At 39.4% G+C, this 14,386-nt stretch overlaps 1 protein-coding gene across 2 annotated transcripts; it reads right to left on the reverse strand.

Moving 5' to 3' along the window:
* Positions 1-1,442: 1,442 nt before the first annotated feature.
* LOC103717628 lies at positions 1,443-12,737 on the reverse strand. Of its 2 annotated transcripts, none has more exons than XM_039126013.1 (9): positions 12,199-12,737; positions 11,873-11,921; positions 11,703-11,790; positions 11,565-11,610; positions 11,372-11,470; positions 4,938-5,006; positions 4,509-4,839; positions 3,660-3,808; positions 1,443-3,582 (listed from the first exon to the last, which is right to left on the reverse strand). In XM_039126013.1, the coding sequence occupies exons 1-9, from the start codon at positions 12,694-12,696 to the stop codon at positions 2,140-2,142; spliced, it is 2,772 nt and encodes a 923-aa protein (XP_038981941.1). In that variant the 5' UTR covers positions 12,697-12,737; the 3' UTR covers positions 1,443-2,139. The 2 variants fall into 2 exon arrangements, with proteins under 2 accessions (XP_038981941.1, XP_038981942.1); XM_039126014.1 differs by having other exon boundaries at positions 11,703-11,781; positions 12,199-12,736.
* Between the last annotated feature and the right edge of the window lie 1,649 nt (positions 12,738-14,386).

Below are 14,386 nucleotides of genomic sequence, written 5' to 3' on the forward strand. Positions count from 1 at the left end.
AACAACCCAGTTTTTGGGAGGTTTAGGGAACACCCTCTACATAATAAAGATGCCAAGACCCAATTCGTCCCTGCGAAACTGGAGTTTGTGCCACTTTTTAATGGGAATTTAACACTATCGTTGTTGTTTTGACTGGCAATATTTTTTTCAAAGAGAAGAATATATATTAGCTCCAATCTAAATATTTGATTCTCATTTTATTTTTAGCTCTTCCACACCTATTATTTTATCTGTGGTCATGTACAATATTAGACTGGCCTTTTGCATGAAGTTGTATTTGTTTACAAGAAGCAGTTTGGCTCACCATCACTGGATGGTGTAGTGCATCTCGTGTACTGCACTCGTCCATGCATGAACAAAAATTATAGTTATGTTTTTTTTATTAAACATGTGCAAGACTAGAATTGGACGTACAATGAGAACAGAAATTAAGAGACACGGAAAATAAAACGGGGGTCAACAAAAACTGAATGCAAAATAATAATAATAATAAAAAGGACTGCCTTATTTTTTTATTCTGATAAAATATAATGATAAATTGATAATTATATACAAATTATGCTCCTCATGACTTGTTGGTACTAGCGGGCAATGGAACACTTGGCCCCTCTAATGGGGCTAGCTCCAAGTCAGTTATAATGATCATTGTCTTGTACCTTAAGTAGCAAGGTCAGCTAGGTATATTTTTTTGGCTTCAATTCTTAAGTAGGCACCAATGAAAGTATGCTTTCGAATCCAGAAAAGATCAAAAAAAAATCAAGCTTGTATGGATTAATCAAGTATCAAGCCTCTATTCATGTCATTAAAGCTTGTAGCAAATGCACAGAAGGTATGCTATCCATCTTCCTACCTCAAGATCCAGAAAGGGACCAACCTATCAACCTGATGATACAACTGTTAAGCCAACACTGCTAACTCATAAAGCTCACAGGTTTTTACGACGCTGCTTCAAGCAAATAAAATATCATACTTATACAGCATATACGTTGGTCGATGCAATTAGGACTCGCTGTACAATGCGTTTTAATTAGATAAGCTACTTGACAACCTCTTAAATTAATGTAAACTCCCATAATTGATCTCAAATTCTTGGCTTTTCTGAAGGCACTTAAACTAGCAAAATTTAGATGAGAGAGAAAGATACATCTCCATGAGTCGCGCCGACGCAGAATAGTAACAAAAGAAGGCAGTGTCTAATACAAGACACCCATCCATCTCCAAAGCACAAGTTAAATGCTGGAGCAGCAAGTAACCGAGACAATCCTGACACATGAACAGGAATAATGTGCACTTGCAAGCTTCAGGCGTTCCCCACTTGATTGACTGCAATGACCAGAGAGTATCAACCACAAGATGATGCTGCAATCCAGTTATAACATTTGGACTATGATCGAATCAAAATTCAACATGCCAAGAAGTTTTCCGAAAAGGAACTCTAGATATGAAGTAACAAACCATTTCTTTTAAGGCATTTAAGATGCAGACAACCCATTCATTCAAAAAGCAACAACTACTGCTATTCTATCTGACAATTTACAGCGGATCATACATGATAATATGGATATATAGGGATGTAGTAAACCATGCTGGTACTGAAAAGAAGCTCAAACATAAGCAAGGATTTCAACCTAAAATGATTTACAAAGCTTTCCATCAAAATGCTTCATCTCCTAGCTCACAGGAGAATTTCTGGAACAACTAACACTGCTGTGTAAATTCATGCAATATCACTCCCCAAGCCACATCCACTGTGATGCCTATCAATAACGTGCAGCAATAGACGAGCCAAGGCTGTCCCACCAACAAATTCACCCACAAATATGGCCTAAAGAATTTTTTTTTCTATCCATTCGCAGCAAGATATCTTTCCCATAAGATGAATTTGAAGCCAAAATATGACACAAGCCTGAACTAGTTGCACATTATCGGATTCAACTACGATGAACCATCTTCTTGTGATCATTATTATGCTAGGATATATTTGCAGCATTCTAACTGGCACAACTCGGCAGATATCATCTAATTCTAGATCCACATGCAAGTCCTTTCAAACAATTAGCATTACCAGTTGCTGCTATTTCCTCCATACCTGCCTGCACTAAACTAAACCACAAGAAGAAGAAGCACAACATCCAAAATCTACAGCTGCAAAGCCAAGTCAGGTTGCTGAGAGTCCTTATGAATGCCTGCCGATTGATGAACAGGGGACCCAGGAAGCTGGAAACCAATGTTTATGTTTAAGTCTGGAGGGTGCACATCCTTACTCTGCTTCTGCTCGGTTTGGGGAATTAGACCTTGCCATGGAGACTGGCCATGAAATCTTTTTAAGTCCGTTGCAACTAACTGGGGAAAAATAACCAATTCTTTGTCATGAACCTTAGATTCTTCACTGGTAACCTGGTTGGGTTGCTGGAAGAATTGAGGCACATGTCTTGTCTTAGAATCTTCATGAATCCCTGAAGGTGAGTTAGGGGTTTTCCAAGCAAATTTATGAAGAGATGCAAATCCTACTTGGTTGTTTGGAAGTCCCTTACCAGCAACTGCTTTACACTCTGCTGAAGCTCCAATAGACATCCATGCTCGGGCAGCAGCAGCTGCTGCAGCACTGGTATTCTCTCTGCCAGATGGAATGACAGCTGAAGAAAAGGGTTTTGGAGCATCAATGACTTTGTTCGAAATATTTGGCTGGTTGAATATCTGCAAACCAATTAATCTTGAATGATTGTTGATCCCCTGCTCAAGACTACCGCAGGCAAGGAAGTTACCTGCAGTTCCTGGCTGATGCTCGGAGATAAGTCCCAAAGTAGTACCCGGTCTACAACTACCAGAGTTCCCTGTTGCTTTCCCATTACTCAATTTCCAGAATTCCATGCTCAAAACCTCATTTCTACTTTGTAATGCCGCTGCTTCTGGCTGTTTTAGATGTCCAGGCTGCCCATTGTTCCAGTCCCATGAAATTATCCCAGGTGACCTAAAACTTGCAGGTTCAGAATGATTATCAGGTCTTTGCAAAGCTGTTTCAACAGGAATTCCACTCACAGAGGTCGAATGCCGTGGTCGGACATGCTCTGAAACGTTAGTGTGAGCCTTAGCAGAATTAACAGTTGCCTTCTTCTGCAGCTGGAATCCAGCACCAGCGACACTGGGTTGGGTTTCAGCAGTAACACCAGACAAACCCTGCTTCAGTTTTGTAGTTCTTTGATGATAATCTCTTCCCTTCACAAGATTACATGCTTTATTCGATACTCCAGTGGTTATCTGTCTCTTACGACCCAATCTGATGTCCTTAGATTCACAATTTTGGGTGGCTTGCAATCTCTCTTTAGCCTCCTTATCCTTTCTTGATGCCAACTTAAACTGAATGTCTGGATTCAAACCTAGCTGCCTCTGGTTGTGGTTTTCAAGAGACAGAACAGGTGTCTGAAGTGGCTCAAATTCCCTGACCCATCCAGGGCCAAATTTTACTCCAGCAGGTAATGCCTTCTCAATTGTCTTAGAAGCTATTTCCCAGGCAATGGGCCCAAGGGAAGCAGAAAAACGAGCCAAGCTCCTTGCATATGAGTCCTCTGCATTGAGTCCAACCTGATTCAGAAAATTTAAAACAACATGAGCACAGCAATGCAAAAGTGATCCATAAAGATGATGGACTAGCTACATACAGCAACCAGCTGCCTCATCTCGCCCTCATAAACATCAAACATAGAGTCAGGTTCAATCACAGACTGTTGCTCAGACATATTGTAAGTTGCTCGTCGATTTTCATCAATCACAAATGGCTTCCGCCCAAGCTTTGCAGGAGAGCTCCTTGCTGAAACAGAGAGATTATCAGAGGCAATCTTTCATCAGTCATCCCATATATAAGTGGACTGCAGTGCAGAGGTGAATGACAATACTAGATTTCCAGTCTGCCAGGATTAACAATCTGGATGTGATTAAAAAAAAAAAAAAGGAGTTACATTTTTTGTTAATTTGTACCATTATAGAGAAACACAATCTTCTGTTGGTGTTAATCATGGTTCCACTAGGGATAACATTACTCTTACTGCAGGGATACAACTGGCCATGCACCTTGCTTCACTCTAAAAAATATGTGCAACATCCAAAACCAACCAAATGATAGGGCAACTCTGACAGTAAAATAGCTGGCAAATCAAATTGATCTGCTTCTTAGTTCTAACAATGCCACAGGCAAGCTCTCAGTACTGACAGAGATTCAAACCATGGTCTATAGAAAAGTGCGAGAAATTATAACATCAGATCTGACAAGTTAAACAAATTTATATTCACAGCTGCTCCAAAATATCCAGTCAATCAGCTGGTTATGATGGATATTTTAAATTTTTTAGAGGAAAACCAGATGTATGTCAAATCGTGTTATTAAGAAAGAGTTCTTCCAAGACATGCAGGCATCAGGAAGGTTCCTAACCTAGCATGGTGTTTCAACTTTGATCATAACTCATCTATCCAAAACTCAAAATTATATGGTGGAAAGCCCTGAACCATCATACCTGAAAGTTCATCTGCCTTCTCCGATTTACTCTCACCCAGAGAAGAACTGCCATCCGCAAACCCATTATCAACAACTGGAGCTTCAACACCATTAGCTTGTGTCATGCTCAACCCAGTGCCTGTGTCCCCTGTGGAGGCAAGAGTGGCAGCAGAAGAGATATCAGAGACAAGTGGCTCTTGTGCAGTTCTGGACAGGGCCTTCATTAGTGGCTTCTTTTCCATGGAGTTGAATTTAATTTTCTCTTCAGTCTTTCCCGCTGTTTCAGCACATTTACCATCAACTCTTAGTTTCTGAAATTTTTGTCTTGCCATGTCTTGAATGGAACGCGCCTTTGCAAAATGATACGAAGATTAAAACCAACGTAATAGATTACTATAACATAAATTGTTTTGAACAAGAATTTAACAACTTTTTGCTCTTAACATACCTGTCTAAAGTATATGGTATCTGGTGCATTATATTGCATGGCATTACTGCAAATTAAGAAGACATCATCCTGCATTCAAGATGAGTGACATTAAGGAATAAGATTTCACCATTTAATAATCTGAAGTGCAACAGGGCCATTCTCCTCATACACACACACATGCACAAGCACATGGGAGCATAGGGAGTGACATCTCAGTCATTTTTCTCATGCCCCTATTTGGTTAAAAAAAGAAAAAGCAAATTTGGAACAATGATGTCAAGGATATCAAATTAATTTCCCTTAAATCTCTTTCCTTGTCAGTTTTTCTTTTTAATTATTCAGCAAAGTTGTAATCTGATAACAGCTAGCAATATTCATCCAAACATAACTGCAATTTTTCACAATATGCAATTTATAATCATTTACAGTTACAACTCTTACCTGTTGGGTTGAAATGCTTTTTATGGTTTCCTTTCATGAATGCTCTATCAGTTGTTTATGACTGACATGAAGTCATGAACTAGCAGTATATGACATAGCCTCCCTATCAGAAATTGAGTGTGTATGATTCTATGATTATTAGTTGGATTGCACACATAATAAATTCAGCTATTTAGTTGATTGGTCAATTAGCTTTCCTACATGAAACTTTCTCAGGATCAAGAAATGTTGTACCATCCCGAACCGTCCGGTTCGGGGCATACTGGGCCGTACCAAAAGTGGATTGGTATTTTTTCGCCCCTCGGTTCTAGAAACCGGCGGGGGAGAGGGGAAGGAGAAGGAAAGAGAGGAAAAGAGAAAGTGAGAGAGGGGAGGGAGGGAGAGGAAGAGGAAGGGAGTGGGAGGGAGAGGGAGCGAGAGAGAGAGAGAGTCTAAGATAAGGAGAGAGGGGGCTTTCTTGCCTCCATCTCTCCGGCGCACAAGAACAGGGACAGAGCCCCTGTTTTGAAAGCCCTCTCTCCTTCTCTTGGCCTCTCTCTCTCCTCTTCTCTATCCCTCTCTCTCCCTCCCTTCCTCTCCCTCCTTCCCTCTCTCTCTCTCTCTCTCTCTCTCTTCCTCCCTTTCCTTCTCCGTCTCCCCCCTCTACCTCCTCCGCCTCTCTCTACCTTCCTCCCTCTCCCTCCTTCCCTCTCTCTCTATCTCTATTTTCTTCTCTTTCCTTCTCCCTCTCTCCCTCCCTCGCCCTGTGTCGGTACAAGCCCACAATGGAACACGATTGCATATTGTACCATACTGTCGAACAACTGATATGGATTCTGGTACCGGCATAGCAAATTTTGCTCATGATTATATACATTTTTTTCTTTAAATGACTCGCCTATTTATAGTGAGCGTGGATCCTCTCTAATTCATTTTAACCAGAGAGAACTACTTCTCCAATCATGGCCATCTATGATGGGCGCAACAGCCATGATTGGAAGGGTCTTGCATGGTACATGGGGCAACAAGTCTCGTGATGTCGAGTGGGGCCCTTTCAATGATGGCCATCACACCAATCTTAGATAGTCGTGATTGGATAATTGGCACTCTCCCATTTTGGCTCACTATTTTTTATTTTCTCTAATTTAGGAGTTTGTTCCTTTGCATAATTACATGAATTTAGTGATTTGTTTTGTTTACAGCTTTGTCAGCTTGTTTCCCTAAATTCCGCCTTAGCTTTCTTGCTTATGTGAATTTTGTTTTAGCTAGATTAGAAATTTATACATGCAACTAAACTAATCAAAGATAAATATTAACCATTCTAGAGGTTGAGCCTTGGCACAATAGTAAGGTTCCTCCATTGTGACTCAGGTGTCACAAGTTCGAAAAAGGGAAATAGACTCTTCACAAGCGGGGGTAAGATTGCGTACGTCTAGGGCTGCAAATGGTTAGGTCAAATCAAGGCATGCTTGACCTCAATCCAACCAATTTTATATCCGAGTCATGATTTTGGCCCGAGCCCAACCTATTACTTGATCGAGTCAGGTTAGATTGGGTCCATGGAAAAGATTTGACTCGGCAGCAAGGTTTGCCGTCTCGATACCGAACCCCATACTAGTGCCACACTAGTACAGTGTCGGTACGATATGGTATGAATTTCTTTTGGCGTGACGACACTTGATACACCACCCATATTGAGTACCGGTACCGAACCAGTACAGTACAGTACGTCGCGTACTACTCGATTTAGTCCGATACGGCGTACCATGTCGGTAGGTTATTCGCAAGTCAAGTTCAAGTATGGCAAGGACCCAAATCAAAATATCCGAGTTTGGTGATAACTGGGTCACATCGAGTTTGCAGTTCGAATCAAGCATCTAGCTATTCTTTTACAGCTAAAATATAATAATTAATAATTAAATATGAAATCACTAAAAAATAAATAAAACTAAAAAGGGCCAACTTGAACTTGAACTATCATGCAAAATTTTTAATTTCATCTAAGTAATTGGTTATTCTTCAGTTTACAAACTACACTTTTTAAAATATATATTGATATACCTGAGGGTATTATAAATAAGAATTGACCAAACAATCAATGAATATAAATATTTAAATATATTTAAATCACAAAAAAATGAGAAGAGATGTAGTTGCTGAGATGAAAAAAGAAGAATTAGTTTAAGTTGGAGTTTACTCAATGAATTGGGAAAGATATTTAGAGCAAAGGAGGTTTATTTGATTTAAGTTTTTTGATCGAGCTAGATCAAGTTCAGGTCAAGTCGGGTCGGGTCCCTTTTTGTTGACCTAGATGATATACAAGCAAGGTTGGGTCAAATCGGGATGAAACATACAAGACCCAAACCTGACCTAGAATTTAGATAGGATCCGATTTTTGAATTGAATCAACCCACGGATCTTCCAATACAGATCAGATCATGTCTAATCAGGTTGGAACCGAGTTGTGTCACAAGTTGAGCCAAACTATTTGCAGCCCTATGTATGTTTGACCCTCCCCAGACCTCATAGTGATAGGAGCCTTGTACCCAAAACCGCCTTTTTTTATAAATATTAACCAGTCTATTTAAGTATACTTTACATTCCCTTGGTATCACCAAAGAATATAGGTTTTCAAGATAATGCTTGTTTATAATATGGTATTACAACAAAATAGGTCCTATAGCAAGCTTAAAAGAATCTAGGAAGGTGGTATTTTGAAACATATTCAAAAACAAATGAAATCAAATGAATGTGGGAAGCAGAAATTCACAGGTGAAATGAAATGAAATCTTGGCTATATTGTGAATTGACAGTTTTATGCTTTTGGAAGTTGGATTTTAAAATGTATCCATCATATGCAAGCCCTGTAACATAACTACAACAACATTCTATGGTGAAGAACAAGGACAATCTTCTGACAATTTACGGCACACGTCAATATAACCACAACAGAAAACATGAGAAACACAACGGTGAGACCTTGTCCTTTCAGTTATGATGCTCCCCGCTTTAAATGTAGAACCCCAACAAACACCACCTATCTTAAGAAATCGAGTAGAAAAACTCAAGCAAATCCAAGCATGGGTCAAGGGGACATAAATATGAAAGTGGTGTTGGAATGATAAAATGGAAAATGAAGTATAACATGTAATAAGTCAAGGTGGCAACCATATATGCAGCTAAAGGAACACATTCATGAATAAAACTTAGATGTTGGCAAGGATGAACCAAATGATATCTATTTTAAGGACAACAGCCACCCACACTCCAGCTCTTATGAAAATTAAGCATATGGAGAATATATTGTAAACAATAAGAGAAGGAAGCTAAATAGAGAAGTTTCTAATGAAGGTCGTATCAAATTTAAAGATATTAAGTACTTCCATGGAGCTTGGGATAGCAATACATGAAAATAATTTTCAGGTGTATGCACTTAGTTGACCATAGGAAACTTTTCATATGACGAAAGCATGTGTCTCATTGATATGCCAATACCCATCCCCACCATGTGCTGGGCAGCACCATGTCAGCAAGCCACGGAACATATTGAAGGCAAATGCTCCCCAATGACTAGCAAAGGTTGTGCCAGAGCACTTAAATCCTTATATGAAGCCTCGAAATCCTTCAATACGTTCCTTTCCCCTAAAAGGTTAAGAAAATGGCTTGTCACATGCACCAGGGAGAATTGAACTTGACTGGAACTACTTATGACAATTTTTAATTATTCAGCATTACTATATGCATATTGTTATATAACACCTCTATCAATTGTTGTTGATAGCAGAGTATCATTACTGTTCAACACCATTTAATATTTTATTGGAACACCAAATAATCATGATTGACCCCCATCTCATTTGATGTCAATACTTTGATACTCATCTTCCAACAAACTTGTGCTAGCCTTTTAACTTCTTCACATACTCCCAAACTATCCAACTTTTCTTAATCCTTTGCATATGCAAACTATGGTTATGATCAAACAAGAGCTTACTTTCAGCAAGTACAGAATGGTGCATGAAAGGAAATACATACAGGAAGCTTACAAGTTGAATAAGAACATTAAAGATGCAAATGTAGAGGACGTATGGTCGAAAAAGGAATAGAGTTACAATAATAGACGAGTTTAGGAATTGCACTCCCGACACACAAAATGATGGAGAAGTAATTTAAATGGTCATATGTTTCCATAACAAGAACAACGGATCAAACTCATGTCAAAGGGTTTAAATTTGGAAAGATGACGAAAGAATAACTGGATGGAAGTGATTAAAGGATTTGGGAGACCATGGATTTAATAGGGAATGTGACCCCAAAGGAAACAAGTGATGAGCTAAAATTCCTAAAACCTATCCAAATAAGGCTGGCCATTGAATTTGGGGTCATGTAAACAGACACACTCAAATGATTTGGCAGTCCAATATTGTTGACTCATGGTCCCATCTAACCAAGTTCGAGCAAACAATGCAATACATTTTGACCATGAACCATGAACTATAGTTAATAAATAATTGTTTATAAAGCATTTTTAACACAGTTGAACAATTGAACAATTAAATTTCTTTGTATCACTTGGTTCAAATAAAACATAGGGGAACAATTGGTTACATTACATGTCTGACTCTTTTCCCTCCAAATGTAACCACAGCATATCTAATAATCAATTTAACTTGGAAATATGGCTCAATTTTTTTTGAAATAAATTATTTTAGTGGTATATCCAACATGGTAGCTCTAATTACCTGAAGGTTCTCCTTTAAGAAGGTATAAGAGTAAAAATATCATGAAATTGAATTTGGAGAGTGCCATTGGGTTAACCAAATTTTACAAAGAAGAGACACCCAATTCCATCAATTGAAAAAACAAACCCAGTCATATCATATAATGGAAAATTATTGCTGAATGATCTAACGCATGGTTAATTAGAAAAAGAAAATGACTTATCAAGTTGCAAAAGCGTCAAAAAAAGATAAATTGAGAAGCCACTTATGAACAAGTAACCAATCATAAAATCTAAAGTTGCTTTCAGGCAACCAATAGCCACTATTGTTTTCTCTTTAATAGCCAAAATCTTCTAACTAGGGTGACAAATCCACTTCTAAATCTTCCCAAAATGTCAAACATGCACATGCTACCTAAGAGCTTTTTTTAATAAGGTGTTTCTATATGTATCTGCTTCCCTGCACCCACACCTGCTTCCAATTCTGGCAACTAAGATTTTTCTCTCTAAATGAGTCAAAATCTAACATGTCACAATATAATATGTGCCTAAAAGGAGAAAGAGTGGGGGAGGGTCGATTAAAAACCGACATGCATTAAACATATATCAGTATATCTGCATGCATTTGTAGATGGCCAAACAAGAATTAAAAGAAAAAGAAGAAGAAACAGACCTTCTAATTTCCCATGAAGAACTTAGTAACTACAAATGCCTAATAAGGAAGATTACATAACATATTTCCCTTTTTGATGAGATGGAGAACAAAGAGTCCCATGCTAGTTTACTAATTATGAGATCGTGGAGAGGTTTGGGTTGACATGTTCATAGATATGGAATCCCTTGTTCAGACAAACTGATACTGATCACTACTTTCATGGTGGAGTTGGAAAAAATTGTGATGGAAAAATAAAGGTGAAGGGGAACAGCTTCCCCTTTGCCATCTGGTGGAAAATTGAGAGAGAGAGAGAGAGAGAGAGAGAGAGAGAGAGCAGATACATGGAGAAAAAGAATAAGAGAATCAAACATGTGTCACCCTTACCCAAGGTTGGTCAACGATCCGAACTAAGCCTGATGGCTGAGTACGGTTTATTATTACCAAGGTTTGGGGCTATTTTTCAGTATTGATTTACTGCTCCAGCTACCAACTAGAGCTCCACGCATACAATTTGGACTACCCAATAAATTTTAAACATTAGATTAAAATAAGAACTTTTTTGAGCTTAACAAAACTACAAAAATGCAATCTGATATGTAGAAAAGAACTAAATGTTAATTTTTCCGAAGTAGATATGTTCATTTATTTTATACCTACCTCATATTGCTCAAAGGAGAGGTAGGCATTACTTGCAAGCTTCTTCCTTATAGTGCCAAAGTCCATCGGATGCTCAATTACGTCATGGTAGTCAGGAAGCTGCGAGAACCCAGCACATTTGTAAATTTAAAAGAAATGATCGCTACTTTGCTCTTTTAGCCATTGAATTTCTAGCCATAGCAAGTTCACAAACCTCTTCCGGATCCACTGGCTCTGCAAACACCCCATATGTGTCTTTCCTGCAGTACCAAAAGAACAAGCCCCAACAAATATTCAACAATCAATTCAGCAGGAACAACAAAGCAACAAAGCAGGAACATGAGTGACGCACTTCTGAAGCTTATCGAGAATCGCCTCCAGTGTTTTCCTCTCCGGTAAAGGGGTTCCTGCGAACGACTTGGATGATAGCTCTGCGCCAACTAAAATAGGCACTTTAACAAACAAAGGTGACATCTTTCTTGAATATTAGAACAGAAAGCAAAGATTCACATATTAACGTACCTGAAAAGGAGCCCTTGGAACATCTTCGAAGCACATTCTTCCTTCCTCTCTGAGGGAAAAGGGAGTAAGAACACGAAAGAACGCGAATAATAACCAATTTCTTGACAATAAATACCAAATAACACAGATTCATGGACAGATGAGGGCGGGTGGGAAAAGAGAAAAGCCTTTGTTGCTTCGTCAGGGAGCAAGATTGCAGTTGTTGACTCCCCCACAAGGTTGGTGGGGGACCGACCGACTCGAGAGAGAGAGAGAGAGAGAGAGAGAGAGAGAGAGAGAGAGAGAGGATGAGGAGGACGGTGACGCAGTGCGGAGGAATAGTATACCTCCAGGTCACGGGATCCATCCGAGCCAACGCCATCATCACAACCCTCGATCCTCCTCTTCTTGGGGGGCTTGATGGTCTCCTCCCCTTCCGCCGCCTCCTCTCCATCCTCCTCGTCATCATCCACGTACGAGGAGGACGACGCGGACGACGAGGATGACGCCACGTGGCCGGAAGATGGAATCCTCCGAGACCTAGGGGCGCGCGCCGGCGAGTCGGAGCACCGCTCATCCCTTCTGGAAGGAGTAATGTTGGGGAGCTTGAGGACGAGCTTCAGCTTCCTTCTCCCCCTCTCTTCTTCTTCGTCCTCGGTGAAGTCGTGGAGGGAACGGCGCCGCCGGCGTGGGCGGAGGGTGCGTCGGGGGGGCTCCGGTGCCCGCGAGGGAGGGGGAGGGGGGCGGCGGAGGAGGACGGGGAGTGGGGGATCGGGGCGTGCTATGCGGCCCTTCCGCTTCTTCCGCGGCCGGCCCTTCTTCGCCGCCGCCGCCTTTGCCATCATCTCTCTCTTCTTTTTTTTTTTTTTGCCCCCCTTCTTTTCTTTCTCTTACCAACAACTGCTGCTGGCTTCTCTCTCCTCTCTATCTTTTCCGTCCTTACCGACTCTCTTATTTTTATTTTTTTTTTTACTTTATTTTTTCGGTCAGAAAAAGGAAGTAGGGGTTGGAAAATGGATTAAAAAAAGGAGGGTTTTAGGCTGGGAGAGCAGAGGCAAGAGTATGAGGGTGGTCAAATCGTTGGGGTCTGCTATTCCGCCGGAATTGTAGGCAAGGTAATGTGCAAATGGGCCCCTTTCTCCCTGCTTCTGTCTACCGACGCAGATGGTCATCACGACGTGGATCCGGCAATCACGTCAGCCACGGTCCTCGACTCTTGCATCCATGGGGCCATGGCAGATGCATTAATTCATCTCATGGTGTCGATTAAATTAATTTTTTTTACTTTATATGAGTACATCTAATAATATTTAAAAATATATATGACGAAATAAAAAAAACAAACCCTTAATTTTTTGAAAATAATATTTTCAAATTGTATGTAGTACGAAAGTTATTCCAACCTACCCGCATTTTTTGTTTTTTAATAGACATGAGTGGATCGAAAAAAAAAAATTGAATTCTTAAGAAATAAGTATTGATCGTTATAACACTGTAGCCAAGTCTCCTTTCGGGTAAATATTGTTTGCTCCAAAAATCTGCCTCACATAGGTAATATCTTCTCATGCCGTCTTTAACTCTGCTCTGAATGTTAACTCATCAAAAATACGTCGTTCTTCAACTGCGACGAGTCTAGTATCACGATTTCTGATCACAAAGCCAACACCTTCTTATTTTCGTCCTGAAAGATACTGTCATTAAATCAACATTAAGAGTGCAAGAGGAAGGAGGCTCCCAATATATAAAAACTACCGTTCATGTTGTAATAGTTGAATGGAGCTCTAGATGCTTCTAGCCACCCCATTGAATTGGATTTTTGAGTATCATTAATTATCTCTAGTTAAAATCTCATGTCAGAATTTTTGATACATTTTTGATATAAAATCTCTTGTTATTATTATTATTTTAAAATTTTTAATTAAATTAAATTTATTACTAAGCGAGTGATTGCATCTAACTAGGAAGCAATAGGCATGCGCATTACTTCGCTTTTGCTTCGCTCTCTTTTTATCCATAGCTATATATATTGGTTCGTGTTTTGATTAGTTCATAATTATGTTGGCTCTTTTCCAACTAATTCTCTCTTTTATGTAGCCCTATCGGCACATCTATATATATTTAGTCTATCATTATAATGCAAAGTAGCATATTTAACTGGTCTTTATTTTATTTTTTTTTTTTCAAGAGCTAAGCCGACCCAGATTTTTATAAATTTTCTGTTTTTTAACAAAGTCACAAAAAAAGAAAAGGACTATTTATAGCTTTTTCTTTTTAATTTGCGGAAAGAAGGGAGGAATTGGGACCCAACCCATTTATTGCTCTTGATTTTATTTATTGCCCAACAAATCATCAATTATAAGCATCCATTTCGACCGCATTGCATCAAGACATGCCCGATGCTAGTCTTACAATCAATCAATCAATGTACATTTTTTTTTTACTTTCCAGAAAATTCATCCAGTGATTCACTCAAACAAAAAAAAAAATGTGTCGCCTCACCAGAGCCGCACAAGACTGTAAGGCTGCTCCATCCAC

Source organism: Phoenix dactylifera, chromosome 4, assembly GCF_009389715.1.
Source record: "Phoenix dactylifera cultivar Barhee BC4 chromosome 4, palm_55x_up_171113_PBpolish2nd_filt_p, whole genome shotgun sequence".
NCBI lineage: Eukaryota > Viridiplantae > Streptophyta > Magnoliopsida > Arecales > Arecaceae > Phoenix > Phoenix dactylifera.